General features: G+C 55.3%; 1 protein-coding gene across 7 annotated transcripts in view; it reads left to right on the top strand.

Annotated features, from left to right (window-relative positions):
* Positions 1-3,430: 3,430 nt before the first annotated feature.
* Positions 3,431-20,779, top strand: part of ATP11C (ATPase phospholipid transporting 11C) — a 59,606-nt gene continuing 42,257 nt past the window's right edge. For 4 of the 7 annotated variants that reach the window (XM_013183305.3, XM_067005176.1, XM_067005177.1 and 1 more), the window contains exon 1: positions 17,499-17,528. In XM_013183305.3, the coding sequence (XP_013038759.1) occupies positions 17,514-17,528 (15 nt within the window). In that variant the 5' untranslated portion in view covers positions 17,499-17,513. Of the gene's footprint in view, positions 3,602-12,993; positions 13,352-14,026; positions 14,096-17,498; positions 17,529-20,779 lie in introns of those variants that run through there. The other 3 variants (XM_067005179.1, XM_013183304.3, XM_013183300.3) reach the window with 3 other exon arrangements.

Raw genomic sequence — 20,779 nt, 5'->3', positions numbered from 1 at the left:
CTTTTTTCTTTCTGTTTTTCTTTCCCCTGGGTGAGCACACCAGGGCACCGCTTATTTCTGTAAGGTCATTCAGCATATTGAGCTGAGAAATGCTGGTGCCTAATATTGGGCAGCTGATCAGTCCCCTCCAGAGTTCCCAAGGGCTGTGCTGGCTGGCGGACATGGGTGGCATTGTGCCTCGCCTGGGGGTGTCAGCATGCTTTGAATAGTGAGCAGCCATGCCCGGTGCTTCTTTAGAGTTTGTTATTGGTTATAGATCTCCCGTTGTATTGCATTAAAAACAAATCAGGTTATTTACTGTCACGTACTCTACAGAACTGTTAACAAAAAAAACCCACGGACTTAATTAGGTGAGAGTAGCTCCCTAAGCTTCTCCTGATTGTTATGAAAGAGGCTGTTAAGACTTTGCAGGGAAAGGGAAAATAATGAGGACTGGAAATTTAGAAAATATGAAAACTTTCCCTTTCTAGGTTAAATGAGCCTTGTTGGAGACATTACTGTTGGCAGGAGGAGGAAGGATACAATCACACTTATTTAATGGTTGTATTTGCTTCGAGGCATGAGGGAATATGCTAGAGGCTGAGGTATATAGATTTGTCATTATCATGTACCAAATATACTTCATGTCCCCTCCACCCAAAAAAAAATTTTTTATATAAAGGATATTGTTAACTAAAATTGGTAGTCTTTTTCCTTCATAAATTATCACTTTGTAAGTCATTGTATAGTTGAATAGGTTATTTCAGACTAAGGGGAAAGTGTCTCTTGAGAAAGGCTGATAGTGCATTAATTAGAAGGGCTTTTGCTACAGAATATTGCTGGAAAAGGGATCAAGACCTAATTTATTAACCGAAAGTTTTCATTTTAGTCTTCTGTAGCAATCAGAACTCATGCCTGGTATGTGGAAGAGCTTATACCTTATTAAACTGCGTTTACACTTCAGCACAGATGGGTTTAGCAAGACTCTAGCACAAATCCCTGATCTGTTGTGTAGGTCTTTTTTTGGCTACCCATGCTGTGCTCTGCCTTAGACATTCCAATCCATCCTCCATACACTGCACAGCTGCAGGAAGAGGTTTGGGGTTGATTTTGTAGGTCTTAGGTGTTTTTGCTTATTTGGCTAGGATTGTGTACGTAGGTTGCAAGGTACTGCTGTGACACAGGCTTGCAGCTACAAGCATCTGAACTCTGTGTCCTGCTTTCACAAAGAAAGCTGCTTGTGGAGTGATAAATTGATTTGAAATGGACTTTGCAAAAAAAAAAAAAAGGCATGTGTAAATCCCCTTGTTCAACTGACACTGCAGTGTGCATGCTGCTGCTGAGTCAACTCTAGAGCACAGCACAGACTGAACTTTTGCCTTTTCCTTCCTTTTCTCTGTGACTGTTGCAAAAAGCTTGGCCTGTGGCAGCCCAGCTCCTTAAGGCACCCCCCAGGAGGTGCTTGCTGCATGCTGTGACTTCCTGGGGGAGCCATGGTCCAAAGCAGCTGGTTTTGGTGTGGGATGTGGCTGGGACCTCGCACTGAGCACTACTTCCAAGCAAATTCTGTGGCTGACTTCCATGCAAACTGCTCTGCAGACGGATTTGCTTCCTGATGACCTCCTTCCCTCATGCATGTTTTGCAAACATGAAGCAATCCTTCCTTGTGACTGTGGCATGTGGAGCTTGCTGGCCCCTCGTGCCTGGCCAAGACCTGCTTTTTCCATCTAGATGAGTACTAGAGGGGGAGGGAGCCTGCATCATGTCCTGGTGAGAAGTGAGCAGAAATACCCAGAACTGTCAGCAGCTCAAAGCGGGACTCCAGCAGGGTCAGTGCTTGCCTGTGCCAGTTGGTCAGCCGTGTGCTGGCAGGGCAAGCAGAGACCCCAAAGTGGATTTGAAATTCTCAACGGGGCTTCTGGCTTGAGATCTGCTGGCAAAAGCTTTCTCATTTCTTATGAAAGAACACTTGTCACTGAATGAGTACAGGATCTGCCCCCACTGAAGAAAAGGGAAGGGAAAAAAAACAGTTGTCAGTTCCTGGTGGGGAAGGCAAGGAGGAAGGCACAGAAGTGCTCCTGGCACGCGGCCACCTCCCCCTGGGCAAGGCCAGACCCTGCCAGTCTCCGCATGAACTTCCCAGGTGGAGATGGCCCTGGGATGGTTCTCTGGGGGGGGAAAAAAAATTCCTTGAGAGCTGGGGGCTGCTGTGTGCTTCTGCCTTGTGCAAGGAGGAGCCCTGTATGTCAACTGGCAGGTTGTGCCTTGATGGTAAATGAGCACCTGCATGAGTCTGAAGAGTTGGGTTAATGAGATGGGCTTCGGGCCATCACAACGCTAATGACAGATGTGCATCAGCGCTCAGGAGGCGGGACGGACCCCGAGGAGAAGTCAGCCAGCACGTCCCATTGACCCGGTGCTCGACACCCGCGGTACTCTCCGCGGGTTTGGGGCCAATTTTGCCGTTTCCCCGAGAGGACGTCCCCCGGACAGCCACACGGTGGCAGAAGAAGCAAAGACTCCTCTGGCCCTGCCCGGCTACGTGCGAGAGCAGCGGGGGCGAGCTGTGCCCCCGCTTCAAAGCCGGGGGGGGGCTGCGGGACGCGGGGCTGTGCAGCAGCCCTTGTGCTCTGCCCCGCTCCGCTGCCTGTGGCTGGAGCCCCCTGCCCGGCCTCTGGGCCGTACAAAACGCTCCCCGTCTGGTTTGCAAGTCAAAAAGGGCAGGCATAGCTGCGGGGCTGCTCCTGTGGTGCTGGCGAGACCGATTTCCCCTCCCAGCCTGATGATAGGGAGACGAGCAACCGCGCCTGCGGGGGTAAACAAGAGGAGAATTTCTGTTCTGCCTGGTGGGCTGCGTGAGCCTGGTAGCACATGGCCTTTGGGGACACGAAGGGGCCCGGTCCCCAAGGCTGCTGAGCGTTGTTAATCTGTTCATTGCCCGCTGCAGAGCTCTGGGAGGGGTCCAAGAACAGCCAGGGCCTCTTCCCACCAGCATGTGGGGACCCTGAGCCCCCGGTGCCGCTGCCAGCCCAGCACCGCGAAAGCTGGGGCGCGGCGACGATCCCGGCTTTGCTCCCCACCGCTCCGTGGGGAGGGAAGCCCGCGGCTGGGCTGCTCGGGCGTTACACGGGGGTGGTTTAGCTGCCACTCGTTATTTTACAACGCGCGTGGAGCCGCCTGGCATTGTTTGCTGGCTTCCTTGCGGGTAATGCCGCGGCCGCACGGGGAATAACGGAGAGGTGCCCAGGGGCCGGGGCAGGCCCTGCCGGCGGTGCCGTGAGGTGAGCTCTGAGGGGGAGCACGGCGGCCGCGCCCGGCTCCCCGCGGCACTACGGCTCCCAGGCTGCCCCGGGCCCCGCAGGCCCGCCTCCGGGGCGAGGCCGGAGAAAAGCGCGGCGCGGGGGCGCTGGGGAGAGGGGGGAAGCGGCCGGCGGCGGGGCCGGGCCGGGCCGGGCGGTGCCGAGCCGAGCGGGCCGGCCGGCGGGGCCCCGCGGCGGGCATGGTGCGCGGCCGGCGGCGGGGCCCGCGGGCAGCCTGAGCCGGGCCGAGCCGGGCGATGCCGCGCTGAGGGGCGGCGGGGCCGGGCGCTGCCGCGATGCTCCGCCGCAGCCTGAGCCGCCTGGTGAGTGCGGGGCCGGGGGGGGGGGGGGGGGATTTATTTCCTTGTATTTTATTTTGGGGGGCCGGCTCTCGGCCTCACGCTGCCTCCCCCGTGGGATGCGCCTTCCGCGGCGGGGTGCTCCGCGGGTTGCTTTTTCCTCTTCGCAAAAAAAAAAAAAATCCTCTCCCCCCCCCCCCCCCCCCTTAAGGGGGGGGGGAAAAATAAAAATGAAATAAGCGAAAGGGACTTCCCTGTCGCGGGCGGTGCGCGGCAGCAGCCCGTGCTTTCCGGCAGGGTGACGCCGCGCGGGTGCTGAGCCCCTCGTGTCCCCGCACAACGCGCCCGGGGCCGCACGAGCCGCTCGGAGCCCTCGCTGCTCGGGCCGGGCTCCGTCACTACCCTCTTTTTTTTTTTTTCCCCCCCTCTTCCGCAGCGAGCGTGGCGAAACCCGGCGTTTTTGCAGCGTTTCGGCAGCTCCCGCGCGTTTGGCGGCGCCGGGTTCGTGCCGGGATTTCGGCACGGGGGGCTCGCCTCCCTCTTCAAGTCGGGAGGTTGCGCGACGGCGGGGCTGGAGCACGGAGGGTGGATTTCTGTCTTCGCGCTTTTAGGTTGCGTTTCGGTTCAAGGTTGTGGGTGAGCCCTGCAGAAAACGCAGCTCCTGTTGTTTGACTGCCCTAGGGACAAATCTGTCAGGCCTGCTCTCCGTGCCCCAAGTTCCTGACTTTGGGTTTAGCTCTGCCTGCCGCTGTGCGTTTCCTCCCTGTGCCTAGTCGGAGGCTTTCTCTAACACACATCCTCAGGCGCTTGAGGTCTGAAGCGTCTTCTGGTGCTACCGAGTTCAGCTAAAAGCTCCTTCAGGTGGCTGCCTGGTGTAAGCAGCTGCTGGGGAGCCGCAGAGGTGGCGGTGGGATCCCTGGGTGCCCGGCGGTATCATCCTCGTGCATGAGGAACAGGAGGCCTTTGCCAAAGCTCAGGGGCAGCGGGCTGTCGAACGCTTTTCCCGGCTTATGCGAGTGCGATGAGAGTAGCAGCGTGCTGTGCTTGTTATCAGGCGGGTGCACGTCCCCGCCAGCGCAGCCAGGACTCGGGCAGATAGAGGCTCCTGCCGCCCCGCTCTGCCCCGTCCCCAGCCCCGCCTGGGTCAGAGTCAGGGCCCCTCCTGCTCCCTGGGTGAGAGGGCTCCACGTGCATCTCCCCAGGGGCATCTCGGAGCCACACGGGTGTCCTGAGCGCATGGACAGCACAGGGCATGGAGATGCTTGGGCCGTGGCACCGCGGGAGACTCCCTGCAGTTACTGAGGGCTGAAGGTGATCTGGCAGTGAGGTGCCCGTAAGGTTCCTCTGACAAATGGTGTCGCTTCTCCCCTGGGTGGCCTCTGCCAGAGGCTCGCAAGTGCTAATGGATATTGAACATACAGTTTTCAGGTCTATTTCGCAGCTTGTGCGGTGAATGTTTCCTGCCCAGCCAGCGTGGTCGTTATGTGGTTCTGTTTTTCCCTTCCATGAAGTTCCTTACCCTGCATAGGGCACGAAACAGGATGCCAAAAGAGCGAGAGGGGAGGAGATGTGTGTTTGGGTCTGTGCTGCCACTCCAGGATACAGATGCGTGCTTCCTGCAGGAACAAATTGGCTTCTGAGCTTCAGTTTACACCAGTGAGATCCCTGCTGCCGAGACGAGAGTCGGACGGGATCGCTGCGGGGAGGCAGGATTGGATTGCCACGGTTAATCCACTTTAAGGAGATACTGTCAACGTGAAATACAACTTCAGTTATCTTCTGCAAACCGATTTTGGCATTGGGGTCTCACTTACAGTCTCGCTCTGCTTGCGTCCCGTTAGTGGGAAGGCTGCAGAAGCGCAGGGGGTGCCCGTGATGGCAACCAGGGGAGGTCTGGGTCCGTCTCCACGCAGAGTGGGGTGAGCGCGGCAGGTCCGTGAGCAGCAGCAGCTTCCTCCCAGCGCGCCTGGAGGTTGGAAGCGCAGGTCCCTGTGTGGTTGGATCAAAGATAACGTGCTTTTCTCTTAATTACCTTCCCTGGATTCTTCTGAAGTCGCAGGCAGCCATACCTCCGGGCCACAGCTATGAGGCTGTGGCTGGCAGGCAGGGAATCCGGATCGCCGGTGTGGCGGGGTTAGCACAGCTTTGAACTTTGGAAGAACAAATGAAGAAACCCAGACAGAGAAATTACTCATGACCCTGTTTTTTTTGGCTCTCGGAACACTTGCTTTTGTTTAAGAAGGACTCCCTTGTGCAGCCAAACCAATTTTATCGTGTCTTTGTCTTCCTGCAGGCTGGTGATGATAATGTCTCACCTGCCTCCTCCCTGGGTCTCGGCCCTGCCTCTGCCACGTGGCCGCTAGCAGCCCGCGGCTCGGGAAAGGCAGCCTGTCCCTCGCGTGTCCCTGGTGCAGTGCCTCGGGCCAGGCCGCTGCTTGTTATTGGGGAGGGAAGGTAACCAAAGCAAAGGGGGTTTGCTTTGTGCAGCCCTTGTAGCAGGCTGTTACTTCTTATTTGCGTGCATAGCGCTGCTTTCACGTGGAGGTTTTCCATCTGGGGCTCGTTTTATTTAATTACAAAATCGCGTGCAGACCCGCTGCGGAGCGGGGACGCAGAGGACGGGTGTGCAGAAGCGGGCTCTTGTCACCCGCCGCTGCCAGCCCGCTCCCCTCCGTGCAGCCCTGGCTGTGCTCCACCACCCTCTCTGCGTCCCCCGGGCTGAGTTTTGCCCGCCGCTGGTGTTAAACCTGCGGCAGGGGAAGTCTGGTGTTGCAATTTTGGGTGGGTGCAGCCTGGGTGCGTTTCTGCTGCCCTGCCCCACACACCTGGAGCCCTGAGGCTCCTCCACCTTCCCCAGGGCACAAATCCCCGGGGTCGGAGCGTTTCGTCCCATTGTGTCACCTGAGCTGTTGCTGCCCGGCCCCTCTCTCCTTTGGGGAGGAACAAAGACAGAAGAAAGGCCTGGGAGAAGGCATGTGTTGACTCTGAGAGGCGTGTGCCGGAGGTTGACAGGCTGATTAGATCCTGCCTGGGAAGCGGTGGGGTTCCTGCAGCAGCGGGAAGGAGCAGGGGCAGGCGGGTGCTGCTCCCTGCCCTCCTGGGGTCAGCCTCACCTGACGCTTCGCAGGAGAGCAGTGCCCCACAGAGATGCACTGAAACAGCAGAAAATGAGAAAAAAAGCCCAAAGTCCCTTCTTAGAAGGAAAATAACCCCCCTGCGCACGCGGAGGGGCAGGTTTCGCAGCAGCGGGGTGCCGCTGCCCTCAGCCGTGCCCAGCTCTGGGGGCTGCGGGAGCGCAAGCTGTGCCGGAGCACGTGGGGCGGAGGGTGCCGAGTTACACGCTTACCTCTGGTTTTTGCAGCAGATGTGTAATAGTCTATTCCAGGACGTGGAGCACATCTGCGGTTTTCTTTCACACTTGCTTTTTTTTGTAAAATAGTGCGAACCAAACACTACAGCGTGTGATTGCAGTTCCTGCTCTAATAAAGAGGAGCATAGGTAGGAGGAAGAAGTCTTGAGAATCACTTTTTTTTTTCCCCCCAGTTCTGCCATGCTAGCACCTTGAGAGCGAGGCTGCGTGTCAAATACCTTGTGCACGACTGCCAAGTCGAGCATTTTGCTCTCGTTGAAGTGACAAAAACCTGCAAGCAGCAAAGGCTGGGTGTGGGCACGCAGCGCTGCGGGGTGTCCCTGTGACACCGAGTGGCGGTTCTGCTTGGCTAAATCCCTGTGCTTCAAGAGAGCGTGGATTTTAATGAAGCGACGAACTTCTTGTGAATAAAAGCTTTGTTGCTGGAGTTTATTTTGTAAAGTGCCCTTAACGTGACAAGGCTGTCTCATGGCTCAGGGTGAGCTCTGCCGGCAGCAGCCACGGCGCAGGCTGCGTGTTACCGCAGAGAAGCCGCTGGAGTCTCAAATTGGGAAGCTAGAAATAAGGAACAAGTGCAGTGGGACAGCCACGTGGGCTGGCATGGCTCGTGGTGCTGGGGCTCCTGCTTTTCCCTTTGCTTTTTTTTTTTAATTGGAGGTCGGGGGGGATGCTCTCACGTGGTGCAGACCTGTTTGGTCAAGCTGTGAGCACTATTTTTCCCAACTCCTGCTTTTGGTACGTTTTACTGCCGTATCCGCTGTTATCTGATGCAAGGTGGGACTTTGCTCCCTGGAAGGGTGTTGGAAATGTGCTTATGGACACCTGGGAGAGAGGCTCCCAGCTGCTGCTGGGGCGCAGCCTGCTCGTGGGGAGCAGCCCCAAGAGGCCCCGTGCTCCCCACAAGTGCGTGAGCTGGGAGCAGCCTCCTGCTTGCAACAGCATCGCTGGTTGGGGTCGGTGCCTGCCAGCTGCAGATGGTTCTTTCCAGGGCTGAAGTCCCCTGTCAACGTCCATACCCTGGAAAACAGGAGTTTCTCAAATTCCTGTAAGAGTTTCTCTTTAAAATTGCAAAGCTCCTAGCTGGAGCCTTTTTCCCAGAAATAGCTCAACCATTTGGCTAAAAATAAATAAATTCAAATTAATAAAAAAACAAAACAGCCTCGGACAAGCAGCTGCATGGAAGTGTTCAAGTGTACAGTTAAAGTCCAGAGAGGTAAGAAACTACTGTGAGGAGGAGCTGGGAAGCACAGGTCAAACGCTGGTGATAAAGTGGTGCTACTGATTTAAGTCCATTGCGTGCAGCAACTTTTCTGCTGAGAATTAGATGTGTGCAGGGGCTGTATTTTATTCTTAAAACCATTTCTGTCTCCAGTCGGTATTTTGCAAAGAATAACAGTGATTTGCTGGGTTGCACAGACAAGGTTTGGAGCTTTGCTTCGCACTGAATTGCATCCGTAAGCACGGCAATTTGCTTTTAACAATGGGAATCGTAAAAGCAGACAGGCCATCTATTAATAGCGGGGTTTTGCAGACTTGTCTTTAATTTCATCCTGTTGCCCTTGGTTTATGCACTTCCTTTCTGATTAAAGCTCCTGCTTTCTGTCTGTAACGGCTTATATCCTCGCTGCAGGGGAGGTTGGCTTAATGCTGAAACGTTAGCTTAAGCAAAGCTGGCTGAGAACGCGACCGGAGGCCCAGCCAGGAGAGTGCCCTGAAACAAGGGGCTCTGCAGCCAGCGACCATGCTTCCAGCCCGGCGAGCCGGCTGCCCGGGAGCATCCTTCCCCCCGGGGTCTCACGTGCAGGGGTACGTGACTGAGAAGCCCCTGCTGCTGGCTGTTAGTTCCCCAGGATGCTGCGTGCGGTCGGATGGCTCCTGCAGGGAGGAGGTAGCCCGTGGGTCCCGCTGCCTAGGAAGGGGGGATTTTCTGTCTCCCGAGGAACTTGGAAGTGGGGTAATTAAGCGTGCCGTTAAGCCGTTTGCCTTTCCCAGAAAGCGTTATCTTGGGGGATTTTTCAAGGGAGTTTCTGGTATTTAATTGTCTTTGGGATGTGGTGAGGCTGGTGAGAGCCGCAGAGGTTTCCCAGCACCCGTCCCTTTGCTCGCCTGTTCCTCTGGTGGCCCTCCGCTGGAAAGTGTCCACCATGGCCCCTGCCGAGCCCTGCTCCGGGAGGCAGCTCGGCTCAGCGCAGGAGCAGGGCGCAGTCCTCGCGCCGTGCTGGCACAGGCTGGCCCGGGGTGAGCTTAGGCAATACCTTACGCGTGGGTTTAGGCTGAAAGCTGCTTCTCCTGGTACTTCATCTCGGAAATATTTCTCTGCTTGCCGAGGCCTGGTGGTGGGAAGGATGGGCTGGCTTTTTGCCCAGCAGTTTCACCGGCGCTGCAGCCCACCGAAAGCACGCAAGCTGTGGACTTTACCTGCTTGTTCTCTCCTCAGCCGGTGGACTTGCATCAGGAGATTTGAGCTTTGGTCTTTACAAATGATTAAATACCAGCACGGGCGAGCTGGGAGAACCGCGCTTCTCATCTCCTGCAACCTCTGCTCCTCTCCTCTCCGGTGAATCGGCACTACCTTGTTTGGTCTCCACCATTTGAATTACTAGGAGATAGTAGGGCTGTGACCACCAGCAGCTTTGGGGTGCACGGCTGTGGCTCTCCTGTTCCTGCTGAGGAGTTTCACACTTGTGCTTCTGTTAATCGTGAGCGCTGTGGCGGTGACTGGGTGGTGGAGCATGCTGTGCTCAGCCTGTGCCGTGCCCATCAGAGAGCGCGTCCTGCGGTGGGAACTGCTGGGGTGATGCTAGGTCACTTCTGGCAATAATAACATCCGAATCATTGAGGTTGGGGAAGACCCTCAAGATCATCAAGTCCAACTATCAACCGAACACTACCAAGTCCTCCAATAAACCACGTCCCTATGTCCACACGTGTCTTAAATGCATCCAGGGATGGCAACTCCACCGCCTCCCCGGGCAGCCTGTCCCAATCCCTAACCGCCTTTTCCATGAAGAAATTCTTCCTGCGGTCCAATCTACCCCTCCCCTGGTGCAACTTGAGTGATGGCCTTGTGTCCTGTCACTTGTCACCTGAGAAAAGACTGACACCCTGCTTGCTGTAGCCTCCTCTCTGGCGGTCACGGAGCCGCGAGGTCTCCCCTCAGCCTCCTTTTCTCCAGAGCGAACAGCCCCCGTTCCTCAACCTCTCCTCGTAACGCTTGTTTTCCAGGCCCCTCACCAGCTTTGTTGCTCTCTGCACGCCTAGCTGCTCTTCCTGAACATATCCCACCACACGGGGTTGTTGTGACCCAAGTGCAGCACGCGCACTTGGCCTTGGTGAACGCCACGGGATGGGACGCAGCCCACCCGGATCTCTCTGCAGACCCTTCCTGCCCACAAGCACGTCGGTGCTCCCACCCGACTTGGTGTCATCTGCACTCGATCCCCTCATCAAGAGCACTGGTAAAACTATTAAAACTGGCCCCAGTGATGAGCCCTGGGGGACACCGGTTGTGACCGGCCACCAACTGGATTTAACTCCGTTCACAGCGATCCTCGCTCTGTACTGCTGCTCTCTAACCGCTGTGCTTCCAGTGGACGGTGGGCTACAAGCACCTGGGAATAGATTTTGGAGAGTGAGAGGGGGATAAAAGACAACACAGCATCGTTTCTGTATTTTCCTCCTTTGGGCGTGTGGTTAGGGTGGTGGCAGATGGTCCTGTGGATTTTGGACTTCACCTTCAGGGATCCCAGCACCACCGGGCTGTGACCAGAAAGTTATCCAGAAATTTCGTTTCAAGTGGCTTTGTCACAAGCGAGAAGGAAAAACATCAATACGCATTTAAAATCTCCTTTCACGGGCTGTGCTGGATGTGAAGCTGCTGCAGTAGCAATACGTTGGCTTTCAAGATGTTCTGTGCCCTCTTGCTTTATTGTATCTTGCCATGCTGCAGCAGTCAGAGGCTGCAACTGAAACTCGCCTTAACCGAGCGCTTTCTCGAGCAGCAAACACCTCGTGCCGCTGTCGTGGGGACGAGAGCCCCGCAGCAGCGTCTGTCCTGCGCTTGCTCGAGGGCACGGAGCTGCTGCTGAAGCGAGCGGGTGTGAAGTGCCCGAGTGTCCCGCTGCTGGGCAGAAAGGAGCTGGTCCTGTCCTGCTGCGGGGGCGTCCGCAGCACAAGCCGGCCCTTGAAAAATACATCGAGAGAGAAAAACGAGGTGCTGTTCTGCAGGGCTGCATCTTCCTGCCCCGTGGCTGGGCCGCGTAGGGCCTTTCTGCTGACCGTCTGCAACGGCGCCGGGTGAAACTCCGCAGGGTTGCGCTCCCAGATGTTAATAGAGATGTGCATTTAGAAAATCTTTGTGCATTAAATATACATGCATTAAGTATATATGAGTATAGATGCATTAAATATAAATAAATGTATTTGCTTATGGGTTCTTCCTTTGGTTTAGCTGAAATCCGGGTTGGTGAGTGCTGGTGGCTGGTGCAGGGCACCGCTCCGGTTACATCCCGTGCAGCTCAGTACCGCAGCCAGGCAAAGGATGGGGCTGGTACAAAGGTAGCAGTCCTGGGCCGGCTTTTTCCTCCTTTCCTTCCTCAGTCAGAAATGAAACCGTTAGCAAAGCCTCAGTTTGCAGCAGGGGGTTGTGTCTCCCTGCGGGGTTTAGCTGGAAGTGATTTGGGGCGAGCTCTTCGGGTTGACCTGCGTGGGAGGAGCGTGGCTGCTGTGGGGTGTGACTTCACTTCTTTTTTGGCTGTCGGTTGGTGTTTGGTTGTTTTTTTGTTGGCTTTGTTTTTTTCACTTTCACCAGTGCTGTTGCTCGTCACGTCACGCTGTGAGCCAGTAAAGGGGGCAAGCTGGGGGAGCAGTAACCCTGCAAAACAGGAGCTGCCTCCTTTTTGGCCGTGCTCACATCTCGGTGCTTTCTGCTGAGAGAGCACGGCTGCTCTTCAGAACCAATACTCTGTAAATGGCTTTTTTAGCTTATTGTGCAATATCTTAAACTTGTGATTTGCAGTAAGTTCAGCTGTCTTTTTTGGGGGACCTGTTGCATCTTGCTGACCGCAGTCATTTTTTCAAAACTTCAGTCATTCTGTTTGAGGTAGAATTTCAACCGAAGCCAGTTTAGTCTAAAAATCATCCCCACTCCTGACGTTCAGCTGTAATGGATAGCATTTGTAGTTCAGTGACATTTGTTCCGTTCTCCTTAATGAAAGGTTAATGCACTTATCTTTGATATGGCTGTTTGGAAAGGGCTTTTTGTTTTTCTCCTGCAGCTGAAATCAAGGCTAAGCACCTGGGAGGGCATTTTGGGAGTGAACCAGGCTCATTACTTTTGTTGACCAAGATTCCTGTTATGCCTTTTCTGTAGCCTTGAACGAGCAATGCTTCGTTGTAGGCTTTTTGCTCAGTGATTTCAGCTGAAGGTTGCAGGATTTGTAAGTGGAAGAATCCTTGATCCGGCTCCAGTCTTGCTCTCGTAGGGCTGTATCTGGAGGGGCTGGTAATTTCTTGCTGTTTATCTTCAAAGGATTGGCAAGCAGTTGTCTTACCTGGCCTTATCTTAAAGTATGCTGTGTACCAATTATGACATTTTATTAGACTACCGCAAAGTAGAAAACAGTGGCAACGCTCATTTGATAGATATGTATTTCTGAAATATTGTGGCAAATGCACAGATTTGCAAAACTGGCACTTTATTTTTCTTGAGCACTACGGGATACATAAAAGCTGAGTAAGATGTGCAACAGGCAAGACTAGATGATTTAAAGCGTTGCTTTGCTGTTGCGATCCAAGCTATTTTCAGCAGTAATAAAAATTAAGTGCTGATAGACTACGGTGGAGCTGTGCTCCGTTGCCTGAGTTTCAATTGGCTTGGTGGAGAGAGGGAGGGGAAAATCTCACTGCCAGGAAATTAAATGAAGGGGAAAAAAAAAATCCACTTCGTGAGCAGCCCTGCCATCTTTTATGATGATTTCCCTGTAATTCCTCCCCGGGGCTGGAACAAAGCACGGCCGCTGGGGCTGGGCGGTGATGTAACGTCCTGCAGCGCTGCCGCGGGGCTGGGGCAGCCACGATGCTCGGCCGGGGCTGCACAGCCCAGCCTCAGATGCAGCGTTGATTTCCCTGCGCTGCTTGCATGCTGGGTTTGCTCTCCGAGTTGTGGAAGGGGGCTACTTTTTTTTTTCCCCCCTCCCTTCCTTCCAGCTCACCTTTTCTGGTGAATGTCTGCTCAGGGAGGGAGCGCGGTGAGGTTGGCTGCGATGGCCAGAGGGCTGTCGTCCCTGTGTTGGCCAAATTAATGTTGTGGAGTACCTCATTTTGAGCGCTTTCTGCTGGGTGGCTTCTTCCGATGAAGTTGAATGGATGGAAGTGGGACTTTCCACTTGACAGATACCATTCCGGTAAGTGCGGGGCGGGAAGCTGGGGTGCGCAGGGAGAGGAAACCTTGCGCGTGAAGGAACTCGCCTTGATAGCGGGGAGGATAACGGCGCCCTTATTCCTTTCCCTGTCTATGGAAAGAGGCTTTTGGGTCAGGCGGGGTGGGAACGGCTGGGCTGCGTGTGCCGTGAGTCACCGGGGCCGCGTCCCGGCCAGGCTCCTGCACGCGGCAGCACGGCTCGCACCCCGCTGGCTTCCGCAGCCGTGGCTGATCTGCACCGCAACCCCTCGTGCGCTGAGCCTGGCACCCACGGGTGTGCACCAGCATCCCTACAAGCAGCTGGCTCAGTCCTCCGCTCCGGGAGGTTTCGGTTCCCATGCATGAGCTGATTTTCCTCCCCCCCGCCCCGGCCCCGGTGCAAACCCCGGCTGCTGTACAGCTGGTTGTGCTCAGCCTGGGGGCTCTGTCAGATCCTGCTCCTGCAGATGGGATAACGTGTGCTGGGCCGGATTGGCTCTGCGGCTACGTTACCCAGCCTGACAGGAACAAGAGCCAAAAGGATTTCCTGAGGATAAACAATTATAGGCCACGTGTTGAGGGTTTCTCTCTCGCTGGGCTAATTGCACTGCTCCCGGTAGCCTGGTGTAGCTGCGTGTGCAGCCTGGAGGAGAAATCTGGTTGCTGTAGTGACCCGGAGGAGAAAATACTGCGGATGGGGTCTGGGGCACCTGGAGCTGATTCTGCCTGGGAGCCAGGGCTGAGCCAGGTGATCTCTCCATTTCTTCCCCCTTTTTTCCCCCCCGTTACTTCAGTGGAAATGTTTCTCTGCAGAATAGCAGGGGCAGGTTAGAACACAGCAGCTTTAGCTTGTTTGGAGGGGGAAGAACTTAATGTGGAGCAGCGTGAGGGAGCCGGCTGTGCCCCCGGCTGCTCTCACCGGGGGGCTATGCCCGAACCCCCGGGGTGCCCAGGGGCTGCTCACCTGCAGCCTGCCTCCGAACACCTCCGAACCCCTGGCAGAGCTGGCACGGGGGCGGGGGGCTCTAGGTGCACGGGGTCAAAGAAGTGTCACCAAGCAGAGAAGCATAACGTGGCATTTAGATTTTGTTGTTGTTTGCTTCCATAACCGAAGAGCTCAGGCTTTTGAAGGAACAGAAAACAACTAGAAAACCGGCAAATTATAGCCGTTCGGGCTGATGCAAGCACTGACAGTTGCAAACTTGGAGCTTTCTTTTTTCCACTTTGCTCTTACACTAATTTTTGTCAGGGCAAATCACTGCCTGTGCTCTGAAGAGCTCGCTGCCTTTACTAAAATAGCTGCTCCGCAAGTAGACGTGTGTGCGCAGCTTGAGCTGGGGAACGGAGAGGAAAGAGGTCCGAAGGAGAGAAGACCTCGCTATATTTTCTTTGTGACTGCTGCAAAAGCATTTAGGCTCTTGTTCAAAAGCCTTTTTCTGTTCTCCGCTCTGGAGCGTTCCTGTGATGCTGAATTTGAGATGCCAGCAGCATGCTGGTCGAACTTTTATTTTGGTCTGCCAAAAAAACCAAAATAAAATGCTGCAGCAATGTGAGCGAGGGTTTCGTAACCCCAGCTGCCAGCAGGGCAGGGGAAGAGCTGAGGTCCTGAAAACTTCCAAAGGGCAGCGGTTGTGTTTGAACAGTAGCAACATACTTTCCACAAAACAGCAGCAATTAAGTAATGCTTTCCCAGTCAGTATCTGCCGGCTTTGGTCTGTTTGGCTCTCTGCATCGCATACGATCCTGACTTTCTGCGAATAGCTGCTGAGCTGAAGCTATAATTACAGACGATGTGGCATATTTGCTGGGAAAATGCAGTGTTGTGTGATCTGTGGATTGGCAAAAAAGCACCCAAACGGCACTTAGGCTTTTTCATCCCCGCGGAGGGGACGGTGCTTCGTCTCCCTTGGGACACAAGACTCAGGACTACACGCACCGCGCCCTCTTCTAACCTCCCGGCTCTTTCTGTAGGTCAAACTACCAGCTTCGGCGGAAGAGAGATAATTAAAAGGCAGCGAGTGACCACACGGAGCCGCTGACCGAGGGGCAGGACGGCGGCCGGGGGCCCGGGGGGCTGCAGGGCTCTGTGCCAGGCCATGGCTGGCCCCGGCCCGGGGTGGCTGCGCACGGAGGTGGCTGGGAGGGAGGCCTGCTGGTCTGTGCGGGTGCTTGGAGCGCCCTGCGGGACGAGCCGACTCGCCGGTAGGCGAGGGCCGAGCTCCCCGTGGTGCCCCAGCTGCTAGCACAGAGCTGTTTGTGTCTGCGGGGAAGCTTTCCAAGATGCCAGGAAAGGAGGGGACTGGGTTTGCCCGGTAACGTAGCGCTTTCAGAGGAAGCAAGTGATTTGTGAGAGCCGGTAACTCGGGCACCGCTGCCGCCAGCTCTGTCCCCGGGGCCTGGGCAGAGCTTTCTCCACCCTCTGCCCCACGTCTCCCCAGCTCGGCCGGGAGCCACGAGGTGATCCCTTGTATTTCTGACCGGTGTCACCGTCCTGGGGATGCGCGGTGTCTGCAGAAGGCCCGGGGATGACCGTGCTGGCCAGTGGGGTCCCAGCACAGCTCGGGGCCCAGCCGGGAGAAGGCAGCGGGAGCCGGTGGGAGCCGAGCCCTGCGTGCTCCCCTTGCTGTCCCGCTGCTGCCAGCTTTCCTCCCGGGTGATTTTCCTGATGGCTACTGAGGACTGGGAGGGGATGCCTCCAACCAGCTGCCCCTCCTGGGTGCTGGGGGCACTGTGTCTGACCTGCCTGTGTCTGTCCGTCCATCCTTCTGTGTTTTCAGAGGGTAGGACGTGGAAGGCAGCCTCCTCCCCTTTGTTATTTCCCCACTTGCCAGCGTGTGCCGATGAGGGGCCAGGACGAGATGGCGACCCCTCAGCCGAGGGGAGGAGAGGCACGTCTCCTGGTTCCTGCTCGTGTAGCAGCTAACAGGGCCAGGGGCTATCATTAGGAGAAATAAGGGTCACTGCCTGTCTCTGGCTCCTCCTGCGGCAGATTAATCAAAGCTGTAAGTGCTCTATTTCCAGGCTGTTTGGCACGGCTCGCTTCCCCGCGTGCCCTGAGCAGTGGCTGGGACAGGCCCCGTGCCGCCGGGGCTGCCGCCCATGTGCGCGATGCTCCCCGGAGGCTGGGCTGTGCTCCTCCGCTCCAGGAAAGGGCTGGCTGCCTGTGAAGTTTCTATCTGGGGGAAAAAAAAACGTTTGGATTTCCTCCCTCCACCCTTCTTAAATCTTTCAAGTAGCCCTTTCCCCTGTTCTCTCCACCCTCCGTTGCTCGCTGGGCTTTTCATGCCGGCTTTATTTGCAAAGTTAGCTTTTCTGGGAAACTTGGCCAGTTGGGCTCTGCTGTTCTCCAGCCTGTTGTCCTTGCTGAAGGTGACAGTGACCTACCCAGGGGTGCGTGCAGCGAGGCGGCACGTCCTTGGAGCAGAGAGGAGGCAGGAACGGGCTTGCCTAGCTGGGTCCCTTCATGTCACTTGGCTGTGCGCGGACTTTCATTAAGAAAAAGGCGATTTGGGTCGGTGACGCTCTGCTAGAGCACGCCTTGTCATCCCTGGCGTGGACAGGGGACAAGGTTTGGGAGCCGAGCCCCGTCGCAGCACGGTTACACGTTGACCGTGCTAACCTCGCTCTTGGTGAAGAAGTGTTGGTCCTTTCTGCGTGCCTTTTGCCCCTGCGCGTTGTTCTGCTTGGGCTGGTGGCTGGCGGGACGGACCCGTGAGAGCACCCCTCTGGAGCTGGTTGGCCCCATGCTGTCGCTGTTCTCTCCCTGCTTAAAACATCCACAGGAGCTTTCACATTCGTGTAGGAGAAAGGGCGCTTGTTTAAACGCCAGCTTTTTGCTGTCCTGTGGTACTGGCCGTCCCTCCTCCCCTCGAGGACGCCCAGCAGAAGTCACCTCACCAACAGGGAGCCCAGGCAGGCAGGGCCCCGCTCCCCTGCCCGGGGCTGCTCCCCTGGGCGCCAGCCAGAGCAAGCCCGCCCCGAGCTTTGCTCAGCTTCAGCTGATTTTCTTCTGGACCTATGGGCTCTCAGCATTTGAAATGCAGCGTGTTTTTTTTTTTCCCCCCGAGGACCGTTCAGGTTATCAGCTCTCTCCCGCAGACGTAGGGGAGAGCGCGATTGATTTGGATCGATGGAGTTCTCCCCGTAAATCAGGAGGGCTGCCTAACATGTGGTCCGCGTGGGTAAGCATAGCCTTCGCTGCTGAATTATTAAGCGTTGTGTCAAAGCATGGCTCGTACTCGCAGAGAAATGACTAAGTACAAGGAGCAATATAAAAACTGGCAAGAAGAATTTCAATTAAAAATACATCGGTTGGGCACCAGGACCGAGCGGGCGGGGAAGTCGGCGTGCTGAGCGACTTTTTGAGACTGCCTGACAGTTTGGGGAGGTTATGTTAAATTTGTGGAAGCCTTTTAAAATTGTACGTGTGTTTTTCTCGGTTCTGCGAATAGATGAAACAGAACAGGCTGTTTTGAGAGTTGTTATTTTTGCTTTTTTTTGTAAATCAGGTTGCCTTCTCTGCTACTTCTGTGATAAATAGAACAATACAGGAGAGATTAGACTTTAAACTATTCATGAGATCTAAGCCAAGTAATGTGATTTAATCTTTCTTCTGCACATATTTAATATAAGCTGTGATTTCATTCAAATGGTTGAGCTTTGTACTTGTACAGTATAATTATCTCAGGGTTTACCAGATGACTTTTTTTAATGCCTGTGGGTTTTGTTAGATCTGTTTCTGTGAGTTATTTGTCTGTACTCTGTGGCTTGAAGATATCTTCAGCACACATGAAAGGAATTCCTTTTGATTAATTTTTTGGTGGAGGTGCTTACTGCCACTGCAGTGGGGAAAGAAACAAAACACGTTTGATTTACCACTTCTTTTTCTGAAAACGAGGAGAGCAGGTAGCAGAGACGCTTGTTTTCCCTTCTTGTTTTCCGCAGCCCGGTTCTGTAGAGCACAAGTTCATCCTGCGTTGAACCGGGTCACTCCGTTAATTTTTACCCAGGTTTGCTAATTTTTGCCAAGGTGACCGTTGCCGTGCCCTGTACCGGGTGCTGCGGTAACCGCCAGAAGCGTGGGAGACCTGGCGAAGAAGGGGCTCTCCTGGGGGCGCTGGGAGCTGCCCCGGGCAGAACAGGCTCCCGGCTCCCCCCAGGCCCGCCTGCGGTGTCGGGAGGCACGGTTTGAGTGGGAAGGGCAGCGCGGAGCCAGGGGAAAGGTGGGAGTCGCACAGATGGAGAGGGAAAGAGGCTCCAAGGGAGGCCTGCCCAAATCCAGGCTGAGGATTTAGGGAGCGCTGGGAGCCGCAAACCTAATCCCTCTGGCTCGATTTAGCGTTCTGGTGGCTCCAAGTCGTAAATGCTGATTGTTAATGAGCTGCATCCACGGACGTTTGTAGCCCCCACCATGCCCTGGACCGCTGCCATCAGACAGTACCAGTTTCGAACTCGTCCAAAAAAACTTTGTAGCAAAACGCCAAGCCTCAGTTGACCTTTTGTGGTCTTATTGATAGATAGATAGGCTTTTAGAGTTTGGACAAGGTAAGAAAATAGCTATTATCCCTGATGCCTTTTTTTCAGAACTGCTGCTTATGGCAATACGAGGGCTTTCTATAATGTCAGTATCTCTGTTAAAACAGCCACTGTAAGGTATGGGAAGGCTGCGTTACAGCAGAGTATTTAGAAGAGAGATGCCCGCCTGAATTCCCCGTGGCGTGCTGCGGTGCGTGCCGGCCGGCTGGTGCTGCTGCCCCACGCGCGTGGCCCCTGCCCCAGGGCTGGCGGCAAAGGTGAGCTGCCAGCTCGGGGAGATGCTCCTGGCAGGACAGCCTCTGTCTTCTAAGCGTCTCCTGTGATTTGTGCCTGCCCGTCCTGCTCAGTCTGTTCTGGGCACCCTGCTGCAGGGCTGACTGCCTGATGGGCTCGCTCGGTCGCTGCGGCAGCAGAGCAGGACCCCTGTGCTGCAGGTTTAGGAGGCAGGATAAATGATGGGATCGGCGTCTTACCGAACACCTGAAGCTTATCCTAAGCGTTTTTTGGCTCGCGTCTGTTTGGCTCCTTCAGCCACCTCTGCTTTTGCACCACAAAGTTGTCATTCAGCAGCAGAGGTGTGCAGGGCTCGGGGGGCTGTTCTCGCTCCACAGCTGACCTTTGGGGCTCTCTTGTATATTTTTAGTACCTTGTTCCTGTAAGATCAGGTTGCCTACGTCTACAGCAAAACCCCACGCAGGGAGCACGAGGGAGGGCTGGCCCAGCTAGGCCGTGGGCTTTGCTGCAAGGTGGGCTCTGGGGAGCTTCAACCCGCTCACCCACGGTGTGCGTGGTGGCAGAGAGGGGCCGTGCCACCAGCCAGCACCCTCGCAGCCCAGGGAGTCTTTAAAAAAAAAAAATTCTAAATCCTCTCCCTGCTAATCTGCATGCTGTATAATTTTCTCAAAGACGTGGCAGTTACTCCCTAAATCTCCCGGTAAGTCTCCGTTGTTAAGCCTTGGTGATCTGTTGGTGACCCAGAGGGCCACTGGGGCAGTGATGGTGCACGGTTTTACCGCTCTCTGCTCCTTGTGCTCAGCCATTTGTCTGGCAAATCCCCACCTCCCCTGGGTTTCCCGGCGCTCTCCCAGCAGCACGGGGCTGCTGCTGCTGGAGCTCCTGGCTTTGGGTGAGGTGGCTGGCCCAGACGACGTGCCGTTAGCCACTGCGTGTGGATGGGGGGGGAGCTGGGAGGCTGGAGCCGAAGGCTCGCCCTGGCTGCCAGCCCGATCCCGTTTCGGGAGCCCCTCTGCGCGGTGGAGGTGGGAAGCTGCCGGCTGCTTCTGCTCCTCCGCATCCTTTGCATTTTTGGCACCTGCCCTGCCAGGGCTGCAAAACAAACAGGATCAAGGGTTGGGAATTAATAGGAGTACAGACAGCATCTGCTGGTGTTTCAGCAGCGCTGCTGCCTGATAATGCCCTTGGACTATGAACGGTGACAAATTCTTCCCTGCGCGTGTTTTAAAATCGCCAAACCTAATTCTAAGAAAACCTTAGCCTGGTCTAATAAGGCGCCCCTTTTTCCCCACTCCATATCCCCTTAATGGGTATTTTAAATTCACTTTATAATTTTAAGTCCAACCCCGCAAAGCACACCCCAGTGTCAGTCTGGTGCTACTGCTGGGAGTCGGGGCGTCAGAAGGACGAAATACTTTGCTCGTAACCTGCATAACCACAGGCACTATTTTAATCCCATTCTGTTGAGCTGTCTTGGTTTCAGCTGAAGCTACCTGTGAGCGGCTCTCTTGTGCTGTTTGCTGCTCCTCTCTCCATCACCTGATTTTAGCAGAAGGCCTTGGGGGCAAGCGATGCCCACCTGGGCAGAGGCATCCTGAGACAGGCAGGGCTGGGAGAGATGCCCCAGGGAGGCTGTAGGTACCTCCTGCCTTGCTCTAGGGAT

This window comes from Anser cygnoides, chromosome 13, assembly GCF_040182565.1.
Source record: "Anser cygnoides isolate HZ-2024a breed goose chromosome 13, Taihu_goose_T2T_genome, whole genome shotgun sequence".
Lineage (NCBI taxonomy): Eukaryota > Metazoa > Chordata > Aves > Anseriformes > Anatidae > Anser > Anser cygnoides.
Note: the sequence above shows the minus strand (reverse complement) of the source record. Positions and strands in the feature narration are given on the sequence as shown.